The following is a 27,082-nucleotide window of genomic DNA, read 5'->3' as shown; positions in this document are numbered from 1 at the left end:
CACCTAAAGCCCAGACATATGGAGGACTAAGTCTGTGCTGTGATGAGAGTATTTAAATCCGCTTCTCACTGCTGCACAGCCACGATAACCCCCCACTACTTTGTCTTCTTGTGCACATCAATTAAATATGACATTTTTCAGCATTAAACTACTGTAAAGTAATACGATTGAATTTAACAACGTGGGTATGTGATTATTAACGAATGCACAGGGCTTTCGGAAGAACCCCTCCACAGACTTGAAGGTCCACTTTCACAGGCTTGACGGTCCACTTTTTAATGTTCAAGATTTTTTTCAAGGCGGACTTACTTGTATCACCAGCGGAGCTGGAATCCTAGAAAAACTGCTAGCTTTGTCTCTGATTTCTTTCTTTGAAATCCTCTCAAAAAAAACAGGAAATGCCATATCAGAAGATTCAATTTTTTAAATTTTCCGGGGGGGGTATACCCCCGGACCCCCCTAGGAAGCTCCCGCCTGCGGCGCTCGTCTCGCGCCTACGGCGCTCGCTGGTCCCTCAAACATTAAATAGAACCCCCCCCCCCCCTTCAAAATCCTGGCTACGGGCATGATGGTTCAACCCCATGGCCTCATGGGGAGGGAAACTCAACTTGATTATGTCATGACAAAATCGGGTACCCTCTCATGCCAGCCCTGACCCCTGACCTTATCGTTGGACTGTGTGAGAGTCCTGAGGCTGTGGGGAGAGACGACATTGGGCTGTCATGTTTAAAACGGTGCTGAGGTATAAACAAAGTTGACAAGAATATCTTTCCAATGCTGAGACGCTTTAAGTGCGTGGTGTTAGTCAGCGTGACAATGGGGATTTTTAATCCCACGGATAAATACGACAGCATTAAGAACCTAAAAACCCCAATGCGGACTCAGTTCATTGTTTTCCGAGCATCTATTTGGTTATGTCTTCGTCCAAACAGCCCCACCCCCTCCTGAGGAAATTGGTTTCGCCTTGAAACGGAGGAAGATAATCTCTGAGAGGACTCTTCGAGCCGGGCCTCAAGTCAAGTAAATCCACAACGGCGCCGCCTCCTGCAATCTTCTATCCCAGAACGATCCGGATTAGTGAGTCGTAGTTGTAAATTCTATCTGACAGATAGAGGGGAAGCCGGGGGGTAACCTGTTGGTAGAGTTTAACTGAGCCGATCTGACCTCAAATATTGACTGGATATTATTAGAGGCGGCGGAAGACTTGTCCGTGTCAAGAGTCGCGCAAAACACGGTGGTGCGAGCGGCAACGCCAAGGTTGGTATCCAGTTTGTTTTGCCGATTTATGGCCTTTACGACGTCGACATCTCCGAAATCCTACATTTATGGCCGCTACTATTGCAGGCAGTCATTGTGGGTGCTGTTCCGTATAGGCAGCTATCTGGAGGTTTATTGCGAAAGTCTACAAATCTTCAGAGTGTTTGAACGGTTTACACCCGGCGGATTGAATGAGATCCCGTCTGGAGCACACAGCACAGTCCATGGCTTACTTTAATGGTTCATTTTAATGCCACTCTAGCCAGCTGTCTGTTATTAAGGTTTATGGCTAATGCACGGTACAAAGTAGTTGCCATGGGCATCATAAGAACGTCAATTGCCGGAAAGCCGCCCGTCGCACGGAGTATACGTAAGGCACAAACATCCCCGGCGTACTGCGTGGTACATGGCACATGCTCCGATATCGACGTCCTTACTTGTAATTAGTACTTTGAAGTGCTGGGTAATCACAGATTGAGAAGTGGAGGCTTTTTGTACTTGTTGCTAGGTGAATATTATTTGTGTTTTTCTGTGACGTTAGTCAGTGACACGCTGTCCCTAGGCACGTACACATGATCTCCCTTAGGCGTCTTAAGGTCATTATATTACTTACTTTACTTTGGTCGAGCTCCCGCTAATTGATTTGTATCTCAGATTACTTACACGTCTGTCCTTTTGGGGTGATTATTCCGCTTTGATGATGATTAGCAGCTCATTTTCATCATTGACGCAGGCAAACACACTTATGTAATTACAGTACAGTATTCAATGCTTCTCAATTCACAGTTTGCACAGAGGCACAAGTTAGGTATGGCAACAACATCACTTTATACGTGATTACTTTTAAGAAATTTGTATACTGTGGTAAGATATTATCATATTTCGATGTCCTTTTCCGACATCGGCTTGGATTGAAATTTGCAAAATATCTTGACATAATTGCCTGACAATTCACATGACGTGACAGCACCCTTTAACCCTATCCAGACTGGGGGGGGGGGGGCTAAAAGTGCCCGCGCCAACTTTGACATCGTATTACTGCCGAACGATGTATGCTAGGACAACCAAACTTGGTGACTTTTCCTAAAATTTTGTTGGCAACAATTTTGTAAAAATGGTTTAAGTTTATCATTTTTTCATGTTGCCATGGCAACGGGTTTCTGATTGGCATTTTATGCAAAAATCATTAATATTTTGAAAACAATGATATTTCTCGGGTTTTCTTGCACAACTACACTAGTTTTCCTTCATGTATAACATAACATGTAATTAGATGTAACTTTCCTGATTTAATATTCATAATTTATGCTAATTTGATGACGTAATCAGCCAAAATCCAAGATGGCGGACTATATCACTATTTCAGTTATCAGCAGGCTTTTTCGCCCTTAAAATCGTCAATACCAGACATTTTCTTTATCAGAAAACATTTAAATTAACGTTTTTAGTCTATTTTCAGCGTCCTTTGGGGTCATAAGTGGAAAAAAAGGATTTTTAAAAAATTTCAAAATGGCCGATCCAAGATGGCGGATCCCAAGGGATCGCTAACAACACATGACGCCATTCTATGACGTCATTTTGACGTCAACGTACCTGCCATTGATGTTGTATGTCTTTGCATACCTTAAAATGAATAATACAAACCGTTTTGTTTAATTCCTTTAGATATTACGGGAATTCCCTATTTAGCCAATAAAATCACATCGATGACGTCATAATTACGTCATATTACGTCATAACGTCACCAAAATTACAGGAATTCTTAAACGACGTGAATATCACTCCCTACAAATTTGGTGATGATACATCATACCGTTCGGAAATTATGAGGGGGGGGGCCGAATCAGCCCCCCCCCCCCCCAGTCCCAGATATACCAAAAAAGCCCAGTCTGGATAGGGTTAATGAACCCCTGCACTTAACAAATTTCACCTGTCTGTTGATATACCAGCCTGATTTCACCTGAAGTTCAGCGACACGTTTGCGCTGACGATTGCTATACGGTTGCCTTTCTGTTTACGGACGTTACACCGGTTGTGATTAAACCCCTTGTACCTGTGTGAATGAGCCGGCATCTGTGACGTGTGGAGATGTGTATGTGAACCTGACGCCCACGCTCGGGGCAATAAAAGGCCAGGTTGCACGCATTATCCCCGTAGCAAGGGCGAAGTTTGCAGTGGAGGAAGCAGCTTGACTAGTCCGGTCCGGTGCAGCGACGGTTGTACCGGTGAGTGGCCTCCTTTTCGTAGTGGCCCTGTTTCTAGACCAACGTTTGACGACGTCGAAATGTTCGAGTTCAGGTCATCAGACCCGCGTGCTACTGAAAGGAGTTGCGGTAGGTCGATTTCTGATGTTCAAACAGGGAAGCGTTGGTAGATTGAACTCCTGTATGCTGTACTTATAGTACATGTCTTTGTCACGATCAGTGGAAGATTAGCTTTTTGATAAGTATAAGCTAAAATGGAGTCAGATGTCCAAAAGTTTCTACATTTAGGGCCTGGCCTTAGTAAATGGTAGCCTCTACCAGGCCCCACGGATGGCTGGGAAAGTAGTGGAAATTGGCCAAATAGAGTGAATATCATGCTAAGGGAGTCGGCTACGGACAGAGGGTCCAATATGCCATCCTATGGTGCCTACGCCTGCGAATGAAACTCTTCGATGGCCAAAATCCCCTGGCAAATATTCTCCCTATAGCCGGCGGGGTTAGTCTGGTAGTAGAGATTAATTACATGGTGCATACAAGTACATAGTGTCTGTCGCGATCTGTCCCGACTAGTAGAATACTCCTAGCTTTTTGGTTAGCTAAACTGTGTTTAGATTATCTGGACCTGTAAAAGATCGATGTTTCAGTAAGATGAACTGCATTTAAACACATTTACAATCTGCTTCAGACGAATATCCACATACTTTTTGCACGTCTTATACGATGCTCTTAGCGACATGCCAAGGATGTTTTGCGAGTAAGATTTCCAAGAGAACAACAAGCTTCGGCCGGAATTTGAGTCAGAGACATGTTTTTCATTAGCCAGACGACCCAGACAATAAAGTTGGACATCACTTCAAGCGTTCCTGTGCATGTTCTTTACATAGCTGCTGCCTAGAGATGCATCGGGAAAATACTTCAAATCGTAAATACGGTTTTGGGGAAAGCTTTGTTTTCTTTAAATCTGCGTTCTCCGTGTTGCTGTCGTGCTTTTGCGGACAACAGATACTGAATATGAATATTAACTCCCGCGCTCTTTGCTCGTAACTACCATAAAGATCTCCAGCGTCTCAATGGCCTTCTCATGAACAACACCTGCAGTATCTTCATGAGCCTTCTTTGCACGAACTTTCATCACATTTGTCAAAGAAAAGGGCAGGCTTCTCCATATTTTCACCGAGATCGGTGGCATTGGGAAGACACCTGGGAAATCAGTGATCCCCACCCACCAAGACACTGTTCAAAATTGCTGCCTTCTATTTGTCTCCGTACTTTTGGTTGTCCCAAGTTTTAATATACATGTACTGTTGAATGAATGTCTTCTCTTGAACCCAGTGTTCTGGCATCAGGGTTGCGGCCGAGCTTATTTATTCATTGACTTATTTCCGATGCCTTGAGCCATATAACACAAGGGGACGCGATACATTTTCAAAAGGACAAATATTCAATTAACCTTCTTGCGATGTTTCATGTATGACTGAGGGAATTGTTGAAAGGGAGTTTCAGACGTGTCCATGTATCCATGATATAGCAACAACCACGTTCCATTTGATGCCCGACCGAACATCTGATCGAAACGCGTTCTGAAAAGAGTAATTTTCGCCAGGACTGTACATCCCAAAGTCCCACCTACATCTATGTCTTAATCTCCGCTCCTACTAGCCTTGCAATAGTTTTGGGCTCTGTGGATGAAATTTCGATTTATACGCAAATTGGATGTAGCAATTGTGTCTGAAAGCAATAAAGAAAGGATTTATAGAATACTTCGTGATATTAATGATTGCAGTGGTCTGGTGGTCTGGAAACGAAGTCAGAGAAGTTGGCGATGTGGGCGCTTATCTGTTGGGCGTTTGTTTTTAAAAAAAGTATGCAATGATCTAATACAAAAGAATATTGATTGCACCAGATAACGCATTAAGTTCTTAGACCCACGCCTGTTGTTGTTTTGAGCATGAGTGATTAGTTTGAGAACTGTGGTGCGCGGAGCTAGCGCCTAAGGTGACTGACGGACCAGAAATACGACTTGCCTCAAAGGACAGGAATTGCACCTAACCGTGTACGTGCCCTCAGCCAGAGGACATGGCATTGTTGGCGTTGTTAGCGCGCTTTCACAGACAATAATTCTTCCTGGGAGCAGATTTTCCCTATTTACTTTCACCTTACTCTAACCTGTTGGTTGATTTTGGAACGATTGTTTCTACCCACAGGCAGAATTCAGTACTCCAAAGTATCTTGTTTCTGCAGTCTCCGCACATGTTACAGTTCCTCTCTATCTGTGGGGCCTTTCCGCTCAGATCCTTACATACCTTTACGTCTTCCCATATCTTATTAATTTTCTCACACGAAATGGTCACAGCAGAGGGCACTACAGTGGCGCAACGACAATCTAATGAGACCGGACTGAAAAAGGTTCAAAAACTCGTACGGGTATTATTGACGGTAAGTACAAAGTACAAAGCGTAAAATCACTCTTGCAGACCTTGAAACTGTATCCATGACCTCATATGTACGTGCCGTATGATCCCAAAGGTGTGAGTTGGGATTTAACCGTGATCGCTTCGGCGTTTTGCTTACTGCGGCTTCCAGAGAACTAACCTGATTTTTCCTCCCATGCTTCCCAATAAATGGTGTCACGTATTGAACTTGACTGCTATATATTATTACTCAGTCGTAATGTCAGGGAAATTTTCCTCCACGCATAACGCAGAACACATGCCCGGTTATATCTTCAGCCAGCATGCACAATGCGCATTCCTAAGGTCACTTCATTCCACATTTCAAGTTGTGTAGATCAGTAACCATTTTACAATCAGGAAATATGGAGAAGTTTCCACGAAATAATCCAATTTAGTTTTTTTTTCCGAGGAAAACGTTATGTCAGGGACGCACATCCGTTTATTGGTTATGACAAAGGTCAAGACCAAATTGCTTTAACTGCTCGGAAATGCCATTGTACTAAATCATCGTTATTCAGACGTATATTGCCTATTATGTTTATGATATTGAATAAAGGGAAATTTAATTGGCATGCTCATTGATTGAGCACACTAACTGGTATATACAAATCGAGTTAGAAGCTAAGAAAGGCGTGAATACAACTTCTTGATATAACTCAAGTTAAGAAAGAATGTGATACAGATGTTGTGCCAGCTGTCCTGGCTGTACAGATAGACGAGTCTCGGGCGTCGGCAGTGAACATTTATAATAGAATTGATGATCCATGATAGAAAGAAATGTACCAGTGTACGTGTGCCCGCACACGAAATTTTGCAGTTTAAATTTGTGTTTGACTCAGGTAGCGCAAGTTTCAAAGTTACCCGGAATCTTTGACGTTCCTCTGACGTCTTCTACTTCACCGTCGTGATTTCCTCCCACGCGTACGACGTAATGACGTTCTTAAGATCCGCAAACAACTTGAATGGACGCACGTTTCACGAGAATGAATTAAAAATTAGAGCTGACCTTCCATCTCTTGTTCGGCACTTTTGCCATAGTTAATGAAAATGGAGGTGGTAATTTGGACATATACGATTTGGGCGCCACGGAGTCGTTTGGTAATGAAACTTGGTGCCCGACGCCGTGACGACAGCATTCCGAGGTCAAGTGTAATAATGATAATGTAGTTATGCAATATCTGTTGGGATCCATAAAGATGTTTGTAAGTAATGAGGGTCATGCCAAACGGAGGATGTAATTGAAAAGGACGATTGACTAACTGAATTACGTCTTTTTGCAGTGGACTTCATCTGATACTGCCCCTCCCCTGACAATACCGCCGACCTGAGTACTTGATAGAAGGCTGCAGACGTGTCTTTTGAGTCGAGCTGCTGAGATCGTCTTTTGTTGGTAAGTACAAATAGAAGTGTGCTTCATTCCTTTGCCTACAGTGTTCGTCAAGCTACTGCACGGCTTTGATAAGTGACATTGAGCTAATGGTTTGTCCAGAAATATCTCCTCATTTGACGGTTACTTGGAGGAAACGCAGGCCCTAATCTATCAGTTTCACGCCTTCGGCTGTAATTTCGTCACATCAAGTCACCTGTTAAGTCCTCTCGGACGGGGAGAGACAGAAAAGATTGCAGTCTGCCGAACGACCAAGATACATCACAGCCTGTCAGAAGATTACAGAGTCTCCGCTTTCGGCAGAACGTCATGCTATCAAGAAAAGGCCCACGGGAACGAGCTTTTAATTCCCACTTAAAACAAGCGATTGATCCTCGGATTCAGTATGTCTAACTTGTTGCCATTTTTGGGCACCCTTAAGAAGTGAAATCGTGTTTTCACCCTTGAATCTTACATCAGTCACACCTCATTACTAGAACAAATTGCCAAGCTGCGATCTCCGGGCTTAAATGTACCGAGATGATGCGGCAAGGTCGGGAGGGCGGACCTATATAATAGGCATCGATTCTTCTGTGTGCGGTAGGTAACGAGTATAGGTAATCAAGAACACAGCGATTTTGCGTCCACTGACAACCCTTACTTCCCTTACGGCGGGAATTCTTTACTTCATCTGACTTTTCTGGTTCAATATATTACATGAAGTTTGAATGTGCTGCTCGCCTTGGTTTGAATGTGTTGCTTATCTACACACTGGGCTTACTTATTCCACATCATGTCCCTGGTCACGTCCTGACGTCCCGGTAGAATCAGCCGATCAGGCCATATGTGCTGCTGACTTGCCCGAAGGTCAAGTGGTATAAAGGTGGGCCAGGTATCGGGAGCAATCTCACGGAGTCACCAAGTTCCATTACCCGGAACACCCTGGGGGATCCTGGAATGCACGTCCTTGCTGATACTTCTGTTGATAAGGGACTTGACGCTTTCGTTTCGACGCAGAATGGCACCTGGCTTGCCGATTTTTCAGTCTCTATCTAAACATGAATGACTCACAATATCAGACACATTATCAACATAGATGAGTTTCCATCAATGTTGTTCCATATAGCTGCGATCTGGCAATGTAATATGTTCATTTGCACATCATCTTCCGACTTGGTTTCGAACTGCGTACGTGTAATTTCAGCCAATGCTCTTGTTCTAGACCAATAAGCTATGAAAAGAGCTGACCGGGTTCCAGGGACAGCACGGATGCAGTACGAATACTCCGGAAATCTCACGGTTAATCTCTTCCTAGGTTTATTCATGTATTAGCCCGTAGATGCGTGGGTATGACCATTAGATGATTATGTCAGAGATGGCCGTTACGCCCACAGTCCCTTTTTGGCCATGTTTCAAAAGACGGTCAGTACGTGAATATTGGCACGTGTGTGCGTGCGGGTGTGTGCTCTGGGGCCGGTGAAGGCCATTTGTTACATCCAACTGAGAAAACTTCTCATCGTTAGCTGCGATGTCTTAACCCCCCATTAGCTGCACATTCTGTAAGGCTGAAGCTCTGACGCATGTCGGAACGAATCAGGAAACACGGAAAACAATAATGCATGAAGGTCGAGCTTGTGCAGAGGCGAATTCCCCACGAGGGTTTATGGTAAATGTGCACCTGCCTAAGGGTCATAACCAATCATGAAGAAGAAGGGGGAATTAATATATAAGATCTGACTGAGAGAATCTACTTGTATACATTTACGCCAGGAGGTCCCTTCATCTTGAAAACTAAGTTACAAAAGTAGTAAACTTGAGGTAAGAACAAAGTTCTCTCAAGAAGAAGGGAATACAGAAGACGGAGAGGAGGGAATGTGTAAGATCTAGGAATGAATTTGAATGTATCAGCGTGGCTTGATATAACGATGACTGTCGATGAAGGTAATTGTTGATACCTCCACCACAGAATCGTCAACACTGAACAGCCAGTGGTACTCAAAAGGCCTGTAGTTCTACAACTAACAACGTATCTGTGACTTTAATTTGTTTCGGAATATGTCACGACATGGCTCCACACTTGTATACTAGTATAGATATATGACAGCCTGCATACCTCATACAGGTGTCGAAATTAAAGGAACGTCGCACACGCCCAATCAAACTTGGAGATGTATGTGAGGAATACTGAGGATCAAGGAAAACGTATATCCGACTTATTTTCTTGAGCCTATGTCATGGACAGTTTTGTGAGACAAATAAGCCAGCTGAAGTTGCCGAAAGCCAATGCTTAGACTAAGGCCAAGTAGTCAGATTAAAACATATCTTCTTACTCGGTAATGCTCTACGGTAATCCTATGGGGTCATTCTGTAGGCTGCTTAGCTGCCTCTATGGCAGACCTCTCGTTAACTCTCCCCCCGCATCCCCCATCATGGCCATGTTAAACCAATTTACCAGAACAGAGCAGCCAGTTGATGACATGAAATGTTCATTACGTTATTAAGCTTGTCATTCCGAAGATTTTATGTCCGCTTTAAGTCGTTTGTACGACTCATTAGGTGAATCGCCCAGCATTGCCGATCAAGGCCATGCCTTAAGGTAATGGGGAAATCACTCGGACTTAAGGAAAATACTTTCTTCATCCTTCTTCTACTCAGTTGTCTTTCCTAGACTGAAGTTCGGTCAAGATTTTCATTTAGCTACACAACCACGTCTCGGCCCGGAGTTAGAATCTTCTCGAGGATTGAGAAATAGTAGGAATAACGTAAGAAATGCATGGAGGTCAGAAAGGTTGTTCGAAAGCTCGCCTCAAAGCTGATGGAGTTAATGGCATCCGGCTTACTATTAAGGGAGGTTCGATAGGGCAGCGTGCAAGGGCGGCCACTTAATCACCGAGCGGTGGGCCGAAAACTTCGCCTTATCTACTACAGGGACGTGCAGAAGTCACACCAAGGTGACAGTCCTTACCTCATCGTTCACTGTGACTGTTAGTAACGGTTATGTACAGAGGAGGCATCTACCGCTCTCTTTTACCAACATAACATTGCCTGAAGACGACTCATGGTGAATTAAATCACGAGGACCTCGTGCACATCACACATGAAGTAAGGATTGTACATCTCAAAGCTTCTGGAGTCCTTGACTGGTGATAACAACTAGGAAATGTCCCTTTTAGTCGAGTCGCACATTGATTTTGATGGTGCAACAAAGGATGACATATCGCCGTTGAATTTGATTCCGCGAGGAACACAATTAACCACCTAAGCCTGCCGTTGCTTCAGTGTTTAGCAGTTTGTCTCTTCATCATCAAGCCGTAAAGCCTACTGAGGCCTACGATAGTTCATTGACCTCATGTTTAAATGATAAGACGGATTGTGATCCGTTGTTTACGCAAGTCATGAAGTATTTAAGGGATAATAGATTCGGCTTCCCCCTCACCCATCATGATCGGTGCACATAAAAGAGGCAGGCTTGAAACACTGGAAGTTGGCTTTGAAGAAAATATGCGAGAAGGTCATAGACACGCATGTAGCAACTGCCGTCAGTTCAGTTTATAACTACCCTTTCTTTGCGGCGGGAACGATACCCAAACCTGCAAATGGGAGATAAAGCAAAAATTGTCCAAGAAGTCACATTGTGTCAATGATAACGTTGTATGGATGAAATACTCTTAGAGTCACAACATTCGGTCAAATTGTGGGGGAAACCCCTCAACAAGAGAGCCTACAAAGTACATTGCAAAGGCCATCGTGAACACAGTTGCCAAGCCTTTTTGGTATTTGGTATAGATTGCAACAGTTACAGTATCATTTTATATTAGGGCAAAATTAAGGTGTTCGTTGGGTAGTAGGGTGTGGTTGGTGGGTAAGTTGGTAGGCAGGTAATTTGGTTGATTGAGCGATTGATTGAGTGATTGATTGAGTGAGTGAGTGAGTGAGTGGGTTGGTTGGTTGGTTGGTTGGTTGGTTGGTTGATTGGTTGGTTGGTTGGTTGGTTGGTTGGTTGGTTGGTTGGTTGGTTGGTTGGTTGGTTGGTTGCTAGGTTGGTTGCTTGGTTGGTTGCCTGGTTGGTTGGTCGTTCAGTCTGTTGGTTTTGGAATCGACATCCATGCTATTTAACGTTCACCTGTACTTAACCGTAGTTCAGTTCATCTCCGGGAAGATGACACTAGTGACTCCACATCTCCCTGTCGAGCATTAAAACTCAACCCTAACCCTCATTGGGAATACGGATCTATCAGGTCATCCGGACAAGAGAGATCCATCACCCTTCATCTGAGTGTGAAAATCGATATCCAAACAGCTCCCCATATCTGTGATGCTGGACTCAGGTATAAAGCGGCAGCAAGCGGAACAACACCACTGGGCTGACTTTCGGGTCAAACTTCTTTGCAGAACCCCATTCTGAGAAGATCGATAAATGAACTGTTCTATTGATGAGTTTTCTTCAGAGGTTTCCTTTGGGAAATGGTATGTGAAGTCGGTCAGTCAGCTTGTTTCGATACAAATTGGCCAAATGTGCACTGTTGTGGTCTTCTAGGGCCCTAGTTCATAAAGACCCGGCAGTGATACCAACGGCGTCCAGTGATTTTCGAGACAGATTAAAGGTAAATATAGTCCTATGGCCTTTTTGTGACCGTAGGGTCAGTGGGTTAGCCACTGTGTCTATGGTATGGTATTGAAAGGCGGGCGGAACCGTTCCTCTCCTACCATCCCCTTTTTCCCGACCAACCACTATTCCCGTTTTTACACATGGGTACGGTGTCCCTGTGGTGTAGTGGTCTACGCTTCTGGTACTTGCCACATCTGGTTCAAATTACTTGGACCAGAAGGCCCGGGTTCAAGCCCCGGGTAGGACACTTCTGGACAAGAGGCGCATTGAGTCATACCAAAGACTTTTTAAAAATGGTACATACTTCTGAAACAGTATGGAAGTTAAACACACTCCACTGCAGTGATTGCACCACAGCGTGGCCCAGGGCTATGAAACGGAGATGGGCACCGCCCCATACACCTTATGGTGTGAGGAAAGTCGTGTAAAGTGCCTTTCCCAAGGACACAACGTTTTACCAAGGCCCCCAGAAATCGAACATGACTGGCTATCCGTATGTTAACTTCCAACCATTTTAGTGTGTCTCTCATACCAGCTAAAATTTAAGCACGTGCTGTGACTAAAAAATGATATGTGGATTCAATCCGATCGCCAGCGACCAGGCATCCTTCATCCTTACTTAGGTGTACACATCGATAATTATGGCGGTCGCACAGTCCATTAGACCAGATTATCCGGTACAAGAGGCCGTTCAGAAGGACCCCAGAAGGCAGGGCAAGGTAGGAGGTCAGTCACCTTTTGCTACCGGCTACTTCATCACAAGGTCAATAACCGCGATGATCTGGACGTTGTTATTCAAGCCACTCAAGTGTAGGCAGGCGGGCCAGTGCTCCAATGTCCCGGTCTCTACAGACATGGTTTATTGTTTTTATTACCAGGGCTAGCCCTTTGGAATAGCCACTGGCCAGTAGTTAGGCAGCACCAGCCTTTCATAACCGAACCTATAAAATTAAACATACTATATGCTTGCGCTTCATTTATCTGGAAATAGCAGACGGGAATATCTAACAAATGTCATTCTTGATGTATCCTGAACATGGAAAATTACGAGTTTGGCAAAGAACGACAATAGATCGGTTCGGATTTATTCTCACTGGGGGAGGGTGTAACCATTATGCCATAAATAGTCGCAGTAAAAATGCTACGTACTGGGTCACTTTCTAGCATATCGGTCAATGTCTCGGTGCATACATCCGTAAAATCACACATACGACATGTTTCTACTTGACAGCAATAATCATCATTGAACAAAAAGTTACTTTGAACTTCGCTTGTCCTTCTTATTACTGACGTTTGCAAAAGTGGTATGGTAGTTTTGTTCTGCAACGTTTGTTGTTTCTGCCTACATGATAGCGTGTAGCAGGATTGAATGGGTCATAAAGGTTACATATATTTCCCCCCTCTAGGCATATCATAATGTATTGCAAAGGACTAGTCCTTTTCATCGATAAAATTTCCCTCTGTGCTAAGCAATACTAGCTGTAGCGACGTCTCACAACTGGCATGGACCCAGATTGTTTTAGATCAGATAAGGACTAATCGGATTGAGTGGGAAATGTATATCGTTTACAGAGCAATGGTATATATAAGATACAAAGCACCTTACAACCTATCAGTGTAGTCTCCGGAGAGTTTGTAAAAGAACAGCACACTCAGAACAACGTGACGACTATTTTCAGACTTCCTCTCTAAGTGGGCTGTGCTAGGTTACGTGACGCAATAACGAACGTCACACCCCTCATTTGCATAACCTCAGTCAGGATATACAAATAAGTTCCTTGGAAAGAGGATGAAAGGAAAAGGTCGATCAAAACAGAATATATATTTCACTGACGGAGAAGGTACCGACGTCTCAAGAACAGGGCTACTCTCGGCAAGCACAAAGATAATCAGCTCCAAGATGTCAGCATCTAGCCAACTCCAAGGTGGGTAGTTAGCACTTGTGATAGCTAATAAGTACCCATTTTACCCTGTCCCATGGTGACGTCACGTGGTACAAACAGCCACTCATTGGGAACAATTGTCCCTAATTCAGATCAGCACGCCTGTGCTACAAGCGATTGAGATGAATAATGTCCCTGATACAGGAGTTGCACTGCCCGCTGGGTGAACTTGAACCGTGATATCTTCAAGTTGCGACTGGGCATTGTTCTTCTCCGCCTACCGTGTGATCAGTGGTGACTGTCCTGCCCTATAACAACGTTATCATCTTACACAGGTAGGGAAGAGTCCCCCGGGAGCTATCCCCGTGTGCAGGATGCTTCTTTGTGGTAGATATCTGATGCATTCTTCTGAATGCCAAAGACTTTGTAGTTCTGACACCGTGAAATGTGAATATGGCGCATCCAGCGGCAGTGCGCAAATCATGCCGTACAAGTTGTCGACATTGAATCTGCCTTGAGGAGGTGTAAATTGATTAAGAACAAACCGACGTTGATGAAAATGAAATATGTCAAATGTTTTGTGAGAAAGACGAACACTTGTCAGAAGGAAAATGTTATTGTCATACATCCAGGAACAACTTGAGACGTAAAGAGAGCAACTAACAAATGAGCTATAACATGTCATTAGGATAACGAGCATGTAATCGGCTATGATATTGATTAAGCTCTTTCCAATAACAACCGAGTGTGGGCCCCAACGACTGCATATGAATACATGCATACATACAATTGACTAGCTAATAGGACTCGTACAATTAGCCTGTAGCGCTGGGGTTTGGCAATGTCTAATATGGCCATTATTTTAGTAGACATTCGTCGGTCCAAGGAGGTTTAAACCCCCTTGGTCGGTCTCGTAAGACTATGAATAGTACGGATTCTGCACAATGTACTTTTTGTTTGTTTTTAGGCTCAGTTCTGAAGCAAGTCTCCATTTTTCAAGTCTCTGTTAGCCAAATAACTATATACGATCAGTTGATATAAGTAAATGAACTTGGTATTCGTTGGTCCAGGTTCAACATCATTCTACTGTGACAAATAGGTCTTCAGGTAGTACCAAACAGTTCTTTACATTCAGATCGACACCAGTCCTTATGGTCATAATTCTATCATCAAACTTTCACTGCGCTGGGAGGATTGTGTTGATGGTACTTTCGGATGACACATGTGTCTTAAGTAGTGCAATTGGTATTATGTTTTATGGCCCGAAGATTTTTATGATTTACATACATATGCACTCCAACTACTGATAGAACGGCAGCAGCATGTTGATGCTTATAGTGTGAGTTCAACGTGTCAACGTCATAATCATCCGTTCTTTACTATCCTACCACTGCTTCCCAGAGGTTCCCACTGTCTGTGTTTGCCTATACCACCATGGGCGACCACCATTAGAAAGTTTGATGCCTTTTAGGATTTTACACTGTCTCACTCATGTAATCTATCAGCGCTTACAGTACGGCGATCATGACCAAGACTTTTACACCCTGTACTTATACCCAAAAGAAAACGGTCCATTTGGTTACCGTTTCTGTCAGTGAATGCCCAGAATACAAATAACACGTATCAGGAGACAGGCGTCATGAAACGGTTATATTTTTTTAGAAGCCTGCATGTCTTCTACATCTCTTTACGCTTGTCTCTTCCAGTCTCTAGAGGAAACTCAACAACTTTAATTATTGCATCAATATTAAAGGTCTGTGCACTGATCTGATAGGAAACAATCGTCACTGGAAAATAAAGCTGTTCGTCACGTACAAAACCGTGAAAACGTAGCAGAAGTGCGGAGGATAAGTGGTGGAACCATAAGAATGTTTTACCGTTGATACTTGCTGTCTTCGTAGCCAGCTGGGTCGTCTGCACTCCCAATCGACCATCTAAAGCTTCTGCTTTTGTTCCCATTAGTCCTGCTTTGAACTCTCTTGGAGAGAGCATGGTGTTTTTTGGGGACTACCTTTGGTCTCTTTGAAGCAATTTTCTCTGTCACGTCCGCCAGACTACGTCGCAGTAGTGTGTCGCATTAGAGACGACAACGCTTTTAAGGACCCATAGTGGTGAACTTTGTCTCACGAAAAGTCACCCCCGTAGCAAGAGCTACATGAAAATGTAACAATCGATTAATACCTGTGCGATGTTGAGAACGTTCAGAGCACATCGACATTATTAACACTCCGTCAATATTCCATTTTCCTTACATCAGATTGAGTCCTTTTCGGTTTAGGTCTAGAAATATCAGACATTTCGTTGTGGTCTAGACAGATTGGATGGCAACACGCCATTGAATTCGCATTGGGTTAGAAAGTTGTTATCAGTGCTAATAGACCATATAACATCAGACGAGCCTGTAGCTACGCGCGGTCTGGGACGATAGCCACGTTATTAATCTTGACCTGCATGGCGAAGGGCATCTACAGTATGGCAGGCAAAAGTGTGATAATGATCAACCGCCATCGTAGCTCAGTAAAGTCACATTAGCAAGTCATAGCAAACCGACAGAAAGCTGGATCGGAGCAAATGAAAGGGACCATTTTGGGACGCAGAAGGAATGTGAAGTGGTTACATGATCAATGAATAACTTTATTGTGGAAATCCATGTCAAACATGTAGGACAACATTCATTGACAAATATCAGCTCTTGTGTCATATGAAGGTATTTGTTTTGTTATTGGAAGGATTTGGGAGTAACCATGGTTTTATTACCCTTATTCTTGATGTGTTGGTTGGTTGGTTCGGTTGACTCATGTTAATGTTATGCATTGCTTTCAACTGGTGTTGAAGAAGACACATGCTCACTTCGTCTGAAGATAGTGAAAAGCTTAAGCCATTAGGCATATAGGATTCAGATGAGTGTTTTGGCGCAGGATATGCCGGCCGGCACTCAACGACTCGTGTACCACATTTTTCTACATCAAAGATGTCTACATGGCTTTTGTCTAAATATCATACCAACTTTTGGACATTGCATTCATCAAGTGAAAGAACCTTTCAATTTCTGATGCTGCTGTGTGGCGTAGTTGTGGGCAATTCTCAGTTTGTGCGGAGCTTAGTTATTCAGATGAGTGCAGAAGCTGGCAGAAGCAGATAGCGTAGGAATAACAGCCCTTTTGGAGATAAAGTGCACCTGGATTAACCTGTCGGTTTCCATTCTGAAGTCTGAAGAATTACTCACATTACGACGATTAAAGCTGGGTGCCGTTGTCTCGCGTACTCGATGCCATTGATTACAAGTCTAACCTACTTTGAGGTCGCTGACTCTAGATTGCTTCCAGCTTCCGGACCTGGGCACCTGCCTGTAGGATGAACAAGTCTTAATCGTTGGTGCGCACATGCCACAACAGCTACAGGTGTAATATGATATTTCCTCTGCTCTGGTGTAGCCGGTGAGCCACGACCTCAAGTAACCCCAACTGTGAAATAAATGCAATGATCATAAATCCGCACAGTGTACAGTTTCAAGGACTCATTAACCCACGGAGTGGAGCCCGCAGCCTTCCCACTCTGGCGGGCTACCGTAAGGGCTCCCCCAAGTGTCCACATATCAGGTAACCATATCTGGTCACAAAGAACACTGCTCTTAATCAAGAGAAATTCTTCTTATCGCTCTCCCGGCACGACACAAAGGCCCCGGGGAGCGTTATGTCTTCCGGAGACCATTCCAATACGCTTCCGCGTGGACAGTGTTAGTCCCCTGCCCACGAACGCTAGAGGCTGCGACCGCAATGCGACTGCTGAGCGACCTAAGATTTGACAGATCGCTCAACGAATTTCATAGCTTAAAAATTTGCTTTTTTTACCGTTTGTGTGTTTTGTTGTCTTTTAAAGTATTCTTTTACATCTTGCACCATTCCAATTGTAAAATTAAGGGTTAGGCAAGTTCAATTTTGGTCGCTATACCCTCGCTCGGTGATCGTCATCTGATGGAAAGTGGGGCTAATGACTAGAGGCTACGAGTGGGAGTAGTGGTGGGATTACCACTCATTCATCATCCATACATCTGAAATGTTTCAGAATCTACAGTCATTACTGCCCCTAACCTTTCATGTTGCGGTCCGTGCCCCGTCGCGTATTCCCATTGCTGTTTAATGATTCATCTATAAGTCTGACACTTCCTGAGACAATGGGGCGTTTTCTAGGCCAGGTGTGTTTTGGGACGCGGTGGAGGTCGGCGTAAGTTTTGATGATAACCAGGGATAACCAGGCTGACAGTCACAAACGACTGGGTCGAAAATATCGACAGAAACGGAGGATGCGGCCTTGATGCGTCTTAAGTGAACAATGTGAAGCACTTATTACATGGGGAAGACACTGGCCCACATAACTTTGAATCTGTACTGCTTTGTCTCAAATCTGAACATAGATCACAGTTCGTTTCTTTTTCCTACTCTTAAATTGGATAGGAGAATCTGTAACCTTTAGACTGCAATGGTTTCGATCAGTTGCGCCCCTACAACGGTGTACGTATACGTTAACAAGAGTAATCTCCGAGCAGATTATGGGCGGCGGGGGATGCAACGTTTACAGGTTGTGCTGTTTCTTTTATGATTTCGAGGAATGGGTCAGAAAGACACGGCCGCCAGGAAACATTACGACTGTCCGTCCCAACATCCACTTGGAGATACCATCAAATGTCCGCACATGCAGTAGGATCAAAGAGACACTGACGCTAGCCGTACGCGTTCATCAAACGTGGATTAGGGTCTTTCCAGAACATTCAATTCCCCTTCCAACTCTGTCTTCATCAACTACAGATCTATGTCTAAACACAATAAGCCCGCAAGCCGGACACGGGGCAGTCGGATTTGAATAATCGAACAATCCTTCTTAGTTTCAAGGTTATCTCCTTAGTTTCCAATTCAATCGGGGATTCATGTCTTTGTGATGACATATCAACACGTGCACTGATCGTCCCTAATGCACCGATGGCTTACTCAACTCTTCGGACTTGTGTTGCTCAGATAGCCTGCGCTTTCAGGACGTTATCTCCCCGGCGGAGATGGATGCCAGTGGTGCATGTAGAATATTGAGCAGACAGTGAGGAATGACCCTGACAGTTACTAAGGTCCTTGATTGTCTTGGGAATGGCATTCTTAAGTGCGGCAATCCTGGCGACGCTTCGTGGCTAGCATGGACGTGACTGAATCCTTCAACGAACAGTCAGGAGAAAAGCTTAGTATCACCTTCCGTTTCAACGTACGTAGCTCCAAAAGCCGTAGATTCTAACCTTTTGTGAGGTTGCCCACTACTTTACCTATTAAACTTTCCCAATGGATTCAACTTCGCCGGTGAATCACTCTGGGGCTCCGGACCCAGAGGAGATCCTGTACACCAGCCCAAGAACCTTCACCAAGAAAGGAAGCTGGAAGAACATCTGAACCTGAACAAGTACAACTAGACTGCCCAACCATCACAGTTCAAGATTTCTACAGCAAGAGATGAGAGTCTGAAGACGTCGCCACTGTTGCTTAAAGCCTGCAGCGCTGAAACGTCAGAGCTTCTACCGCCAATGCAAGGAACAGTCGATGTCAGGGGCAGAGACAACGCCAGAAACCACACTTGGACACTCTTTTGTTTACATGTACTGACAATAGACGAAGTCACATGTAAGAGGTCAAGTGAGGTCATGTAATGAAGTGCACTTAGATCTGAGCAGTACAGACTGCACTACCTTGAATTTGGCTGAACTGTGATTGGTTAAGCCGCCTAGGGCACTTTGCCCCTAGTCTATATAGACAGGACACATTGTACTGCCACACACAAGGCGAAACTAGTCTGGATGTGGGCTTGAATGAAGCTCTAAATGGAAACATGCGGCTACAGCGTCTTTTCTGAAGATAAGGCGTGAGTGTGTAGGGTTGGCTTGAGGTTGTCCAATACTTTGCCAATGGCCGGTGAACCTTTGTTTGAAGATATTACATCCCGGATGCGAACACTTACTTTTTCTTAACTTATTTTGCATGTTTGTAAGACTTTGGGTTATGCCATATCAACGTTGCTAATGTTTTTTTTTTCTACCCCTTATGTTCAACTACAGGAACAACTGACCATGGTGTCCACGAGTAGCGCAACTACGAGTGCCACGGAGGGATTTGTCGACATCTTCAGTGACAACATCACAATTGCTCCGGAATCAAACATGACCAACGCAACCTTACAGCTGCCGTTCATCAAGAACAGTCAGATCATCTTCTCCTGCTTCGAACTGTTTCTAGCGGCCATAGGCACGGTCGCAAACCTGGTCGTCGTGTACACCATTGCTAGGAATCGCAAGATGAAGACGGTCCCAAATGTGTTCGTGCTGAACTTAGCGATTGCAGATTTTATCTACTGCAGCCTGTTCCTCCCGTTCTGGGACACCGCCAACTTGGACGTTCGCGGATGGATCTACGGCAGGCCGATGTGTAACGTGGTCGTGGCGGTGTGCAACATCAGCGTGAACTCCAGTATCTTGTTCCTGACGGCCATGAGCATCGAGAGGTACCGCGCGGTGGCGGACCCCATCGGGCACGTGCAGCGCCAGTCCCTGAAGAAAACCTGGCTCATCAGCGGAGCGATTTGGTTCGCGGCTGTCCTGATGAGCCTGCCCTTTGCCGTCTTCACCACGACAGTCTCGAGAGACATTGGTGGCATCATCCACACAACCTGCCAGCCCGAGGCCCCCGGCAGCATGGACTTCTGGCAGTACAACCTGCTGATCTCCATGTGGCGCTTCCTGGCATGGTTCGCTGTACCTCTGCTGATCATCACGCCTCTATACGCCCTCCTCTTCAAGAAACTACGGGAGGAGGGCGTGTTGCTCCACATCGGGCAGGAGACCATCCAGTCGCGGAACCGCGTGACGAGGATGGTGGCAGTCGTCGTCTTCATCTTCATCCTGTCGTGGCTCCCCTTCCATGTCTACAACCTGGTTATCTTCTTCGGTCCGCAAACGGGGACATATCATGAAGCCGTTAACTACTTGGTAGCCGCACTGTCGTCGGCAAATTCGACCGTCAACCCCTTCCTCTACGCGCTACTCGGAGAGAAGTTCCGCATCTATACACGGAAAGCGCTGCTCAGCTGCTGCCCGTGCGAGTCCTCTGACCCGCTGACCATAACTACGGAAGCCGTGGTCGCCAGGTCTCACAAGAGAGCGAAAACCTGGTACCCACGGGCGAACTGGAACAGGAGAAACGACTCGGTCAAGTTTAGCTCAGAACAGCGCGACGCACAGGACTACAGAGCGTTAAAAACGGTCCGACGGCATAAATCGTTCTGAGCAGTCAAGACTCAAAATGTTCGATGATACAGACAAGTATTGACTATTGACTAAGCATATCTAATGCTGTACAGTTCACAAGTTCGGTTAGGAACTTGATGTGGATGCGAACTTTGCCTATCACTGTCAGATATGATCTGCGGCTTTCGACTCATTTCAATCTAGATGGTGTTTCGATCAGGAAAGCCAAACGCTTGAAGCACCCGAGCAAAAACTCGTGGACTTTCGAGACTTTTACCGTGGTGCGTGGACTTTTGATCTGTCTAAGGTGCAATATGGTTGGTGCACCAGCTACATTTTGTAAGAGATTGTGTCATTGAAAAGAGATGTCAAAGACATCTACAGAAATTCGTACATGGTTTCTTTATACAATGATACAGAGACCCAAGTTATAAATTACACTTGAGTGTAAGATGAAACATGAAATGTCAAGCTCTAAATGTAGAACTGTGTATAAAACATAGCACATACTTAAATCAATAGAAACTGTTGGATACTTTTTCCAAAACATAGACTTCAAGCACCTTTGTACATAAAGTGTCCACGTTAAATGTTGAAATTTTGCCAGTGTAAAGTACACGTAACGTATCCATGAAGGTGCATGTTTATCATTTCAAAACTGCTGCTGGTATTGTTGTTTTCACGTGAATCCGGTACGCTATAGCGTACGGAATAACGGAGCTTTTAGCACTTGTACATGTCATTGGCCTGTATCCACCACTTACTACAGCACACCGTAGGAATACCCTTAAGGATAGGACAATGGAGTTATGCAAAAAGGTGGAAAGGCTCTGACCACGTAAGGTTACATATAAAATGTAAATGACGGACAAATTCAAAGGTAAGCTATTATTACAACGTCTAAACGAGGTTACTGGTACATTTGTCATGAGACGTTTTATGAGGTACGTTGCTCCATTTTCGACAGATATTGAAGACTTTTTTTGGATAATTCTTTCAAGAGAGCGCTATTTGTCCCTGAAAAAAAAACCGGTCCAGATGAACCCTATTTGTCTCTGGAAAACAACGGTCCAGATGCATGGTCTTTCATTCGTAATGAAGTTAGGGAGGAAGAAAACTTTAAAAAAGTAAATTTTCTACCTTGCTGTACAGCGTATTTGCTTGGACTGTACTTTGCTCAAAATGCGCAAATAAAAGAAATTGTAAGAATTTCTCAGGATGTCTTGTTTTTTACCGTGTATACCTTGAATTGTTTCAAATGCATTCTAACAATCTGACGATATTGGACAGAAAATGACGAAATGACAGATTAAATCCAAAAATTTAGAAAACCTTGGTAAAGGTTTAGCCCTGGAAATTTGATAACGAATTCTTCATTTTATTGGGACTTACTCTAGCTGAAGGGGAATGTTTCTCAGCCTGTCCCTAGCGCGTCGTACTTTCTTTAAGATGTTTGCCAAGAGCCTCGAGCGAAATTATCATTCATGCAGGCATGTGGAGTGTACGGGCTTAACATCGTTGTTTGGGTTCAGAAAATACTTTTTTTAGCACAGTTGTGTCGTTATCCAGAAATGTTGCCAATTGCATCGTGACTGTCAAGTAACAAGCGGATGTTCATAATCAACCGTTTGTAGAGTCCCCTGCCAATGCGCAATTATGCTTTTATATGTGACGGTTTGAATCGCGCAAAATAAATGCCTTATGCTTCGGGCCTCATTAGCAAAACGTTTTGTCATGCATATAGTAACGATTTCGTACAAGGAAATTTCAGTTAGAAGAAAATACCCACAGAGTGTATTTCAAGCCATTATGCCTAATGCTTTTAATTACTAGAGAATACTTTATCGACATGAAAAGAAATTAAACAAAACCAGATGATTCTGACGGTAGATTTGCACGCGAGGCGCCAGAGGTGGCGAACCAAACGTGTGAAATATTTGGATTGCGTTCTTGCTTATGTAATTTCCTGATTCTGCAATGCTGAAGGACCCAAAAATGGCCTAGAAAATCAAAGTTGCGTTCTTAAGATACCTAAGAACCTGTTGAGGCGAACATGTGGTTTGATGTAATACTTTAAGAGTGTCTTCAACAATTTGAGCTATCCCTTGGCCTGCTCCCGCTATGTACTGGAACATGTCAAAACTTCAAGCCAATTCTGCACTACTCATGTCGCAGCTCATGATCATTCTTCTTGATCCTTTTCGTTGTTTTTTAATTGCCTTTAGTGCAAAGAGCGAGAAGCCGAATGCATTTAATCACTTCTAGAGCATGATACAATGATAGCATATGGCATTATCAGCTTGAGTTTTGGAAGATCATTGGAAACATGTGTGCATCATGTCTAATGCATTATAAAGTGAGCTGGGATTACGTTGGTCGGAGGTAACTAGCTACGGATATTCGCATTGCAATTGTGGCATTTTGCTATTTTCGGGTATTAATTATACGCTCTGAAAATCAGCATACCACATGCAGGAACAGAAATACCACGCAGCTATACTTAGAACGTTTGGCGTCACCATTGCTAAGGGTACATACAGCTCGTACACATTAGTCATCATTAAGTGCAAATATGTGTATATATTTCCATGACCAAGCGAAGCTGAATGTATTCCTGAAGATTTTGCAAATTGTGTTCAATCCCTAACCTGCTTCTGGAATGTCAGACAGCTAGCTAATCATGACGCCGTCAATCCTTGTCGTACAGTGAAACAGACAAAAGGGTGCTTCCTAAATTGATCGCAGAGTTAGGCAAATAAAAACATCAACTAAATCTCAAAATATCATAACGTTGCATAACAGCAAATAAAACCATCAACTGAATCTCAAAAGATCATAACATATAACGTTGCATAACAGCAAGTAAATTATATCTACTGGTCCCTGTCATGGAACACCGAGCGCAGCTGGAGCGATGCCAGTCTTAGGCACGGATGGTTGAGTGGAGTTCCCTACACCTGCGGCTTCCTCACCATCAGTAAGAAGATAGGGAGAATGACGTGCACTTTCAACTCTTCCACGGGCTGTGTGGACCCCGTGGCTTCGTACAGACTGTAAAAAACAGAGATGAGAAAATAAACTCTGTTGAGGTACTACCATTGGTTGTTTTGGGGCTGTTGGGAGATTTCCGTTCGTTTGGTAAGCTTTGATTGAACAAGTGTGTGATGACGTACATGTAAACAAAAAGATCATCATATTCAAACACGTTGTACCACAGACAACAAACCAGTGGATGGAAAGGCTTTGACATGTCAAACCAGTTAAGTTTTAGCGTCTTGTCAAATAGTCTATTTTCCACAATGTGCAAGTGGCGGCAAGAATATAAGTTGTGTACAACTTGAGTCCGCCGTCACTTTATCTTTGTCCGTTTCTTTGTATTATTTGGTGTTTCTTTGAACAAAAAAAAAACAATGGAATCGTAATAAGACATGCTGCTACTACTGCTACTATTACTACTACTACTACTGCTACTATTACTATTAATACTACTACTACTACTACTGCTACTACTACTACTATTACTACTACCACTACTACTACTACTACTGTCAGTGAGTCTCAATAGACTTTAGAACTTTATTGTAAATCAAAATTGCAGTCCATAGGACTGAATTGCATTGATTTTACATAGTAATAATAGTATACAAACAATTTAATACAGTAGCATATTACAGTTAAAAAACTGGGACAATTACCGTAACAAATAGACATACAGTTTCAAGTTCAACAAAAAGTTCAAAATATTCAGAAAAAAGATATGCAATCAAACAATGAAACACCTTTTCTGTAAGTTTTGTAGAAGTGCTCCTTTGTCCCCGGGATTACGCCTACAGAACTCGCGGTATGGTGAAATAGTGGACTGCAGCTTGATGTACTGTGGTATGGTGAGGTCAACATCGATAGACATCGACTCATCTCTGCAGCAATAGGGAACACACATAGTGACTATTTATTTACAAAAATACAGATGTGCTTTAGTAGACTCTATATGATTCAGCAAATTGATCTACTTTTGGGTGCAGCATTATTTACCAAGTGGACCACGAATTATAAATGATAACATCTATATCATCTGTATATATCGTCATGAAAGTCCCGGGCTACCTAGAAATTGTTTTTGTGCATTACCAAACAATTGATGAAACAAAGACAAAAGCAAAGACTAGCAGACAGCCATACCTGACGGCTCCACCATAGGGCATCGGTAAGTTTCTATACTCGGTACAGAGATACTTAACGAGCTTCTCGTGCCAGCAGTCTTTCATGGGACCCTCTCGGAGGAACTGAAAACGAGAGACAACGCATGAGACATGACACGTGGCAATGAAAACGGAAAAAAAACTTCACTGACCAATACTTATTATAACCTAGACAATTGTCCTAAAAGTCTATCAAACCCTTCTTCAGTACGTTACATATGCTATTTCAAAGCTCCGGATCAAGACCGGCATATCAAGTTGTCAACTCGTAGTACTAGGTATATACACATGCATCAGTATTATATTCATACTTGATGTGAAATACGACTCAGCTCATCTTGGGGGAACTTCTCGTAAATGGTTCCGGCCACTGCCAGGACGCCCCCCGGGACCAGCACCCGGTCTACCTCGGCATTGAACTTCTCATGGTCGAACCAATGGACAGCCTCCAGACACATCACTAAGTCAACACTGCCGTCCGGAACCGGGATGGATTCGGCCGGGCCCACCCTGGGAACGGGAAGGCTCTGAGTTTAGTAACTGACAATATGTGGTAGTGGCGACGCGGTGGCGCAGTGGCAGGGTGTTTGGCCCCGTCTCGTTGACGTTGTGCCCTTAAGAAAGGCACTTTACACGACTTTTTCCACTTAATTCAAGTGAAAATGAGTACCTAGCTTCGGTTAGGGCCGTCCCTGGATAAGGCGTTAAATGGAAGCCCCGTGTTTAATGAGAACCACCCCTCGCGTACGTAAAAGAACCCACAGCGCTTATCGAAAACGGTAGGGGTCCTTCCGGGTGTGAGTGGATCAAATATATCTGTGGATATGCAGCTTGTACTATTCAGTACAAACCTGGTGTGTTACGCAGTGAGGCGGTTTACCGGGTATGCAATACAAACAAACAAACAAACAATATAGACAAATGGAATTTTGAAGGACTCCAAGATTTGAAATGTGTACCTGTATTTCACATTCCCAAGTTTGTTGTTTGCTGTTGCCAAGGCAATCTGAGGTTCGCTGACATCTATCCCCAGGACGTGTTGAAAGTGTGGAGCCAGGATTTCTGAACTCTGACCTGAGCCACAGCCGATGTCAACAGCGTGCAGCAGAGGTGAGGATTTCTGTACAGGGTAGGAAGGACAAAGGCATGGTTGATCAGAAAAGCTCTGACGAGAACCACTGTACTTTGTGGTCCATACAAGGTGACCTTAACTGTCACAAGAAGAAAAGTTTTCGACGAATGCCTAGAAAATCAAATCACATATCTGAAATATTTTAACCACTGTGGCCTGTGTACCGTTGTTGTGTACTACTGTCAGACATCACCATCGGTAAGACATCTCAAAGCGTAATTCTAATTTTCACGCACACGTCATACAGTATAGCGAATCTGTATCATCACGGTATCATCATGTGAGGACACATCACTTCTACCGCCATCTTAACGGTAAATGGGTATCATTTATGATAAACAAACAGATAACGTTAATTTTTATCGTCCTTATAGTGGAACTTTATTTACCAAAATAAGTTTTTGTATGCATCCATCATCCATTAACCTTTGTTGCTAATTCAATTTCCGTCACCTTTTCCTTGACAAACGTCACGACTCTCTCCGCGAACTCGGCGCTCCACTTCGGACGGTACTTCTGATATAGCTCAGCGTGGTCGGCTTCACTGAACAGGTGGGCGGACATCGTGACGAGAAGGTACGGGCGGCGGTCTTTGACGAAATACCTGTTGTGGTGGATTTTGCAGCTAATCCTCAGACAAACCTGACCATACGGCAATTTACGTACGTAATATACGTGTGCATCCAAAGTAGGTCGTAAGTCCAAA

The 27,082-nt window shown here is 43.9% G+C and overlaps 2 protein-coding genes across 5 annotated transcripts; one reads left to right on the top strand and one right to left on the bottom strand.

Moving 5' to 3' along the window:
• Positions 1-884: 884 nt before the first annotated feature.
• LOC136441168 (somatostatin receptor type 5-like) lies at positions 885-22,257 on the top strand. 4 transcript variants are annotated; one of them, XM_066437292.1, is made up of 3 exons: positions 885-1,257; positions 7,195-7,304; positions 19,861-22,257. In XM_066437292.1, the coding sequence occupies exon 3, from the start codon at positions 19,873-19,875 to the stop codon at positions 21,082-21,084; it is 1,212 nt and encodes a 403-aa protein (XP_066293389.1). In that variant the 5' UTR covers positions 885-1,257; positions 7,195-7,304; positions 19,861-19,872; the 3' UTR covers positions 21,085-22,257. The 4 variants fall into 4 exon arrangements, with proteins under 4 accessions (XP_066293389.1, XP_066293387.1, XP_066293390.1 ...); XM_066437290.1 differs by lacking the exon at positions 885-1,257 and adding an exon at positions 3,272-3,482; XM_066437293.1 differs by lacking the exon at positions 885-1,257 and adding an exon at positions 3,483-3,590.
• On the bottom strand, positions 21,435-27,082 carry LOC136441170 (putative methyltransferase DDB_G0268948). The gene is made up of 6 exons (XM_066437296.1): positions 26,830-27,082; positions 26,204-26,364; positions 25,556-25,754; positions 25,225-25,328; positions 24,825-24,962; positions 21,435-24,096 (listed from the first exon to the last, which is right to left on the bottom strand). The coding sequence occupies exons 1-6, from the start codon at positions 26,938-26,940 to the stop codon at positions 23,997-23,999; spliced, it is 813 nt and encodes a 270-aa protein (XP_066293393.1). The 5' UTR covers positions 26,941-27,082; the 3' UTR covers positions 21,435-23,996.

The sequence above is a fragment of the Branchiostoma lanceolatum genome, chromosome 9 (assembly GCF_035083965.1).
Source record: "Branchiostoma lanceolatum isolate klBraLanc5 chromosome 9, klBraLanc5.hap2, whole genome shotgun sequence".
NCBI lineage: Eukaryota > Metazoa > Chordata > Leptocardii > Amphioxiformes > Branchiostomatidae > Branchiostoma > Branchiostoma lanceolatum.
The sequence above is the reverse complement of the archived record's forward strand: the minus strand, read 5'-3'. Positions and strand labels throughout refer to the sequence as shown.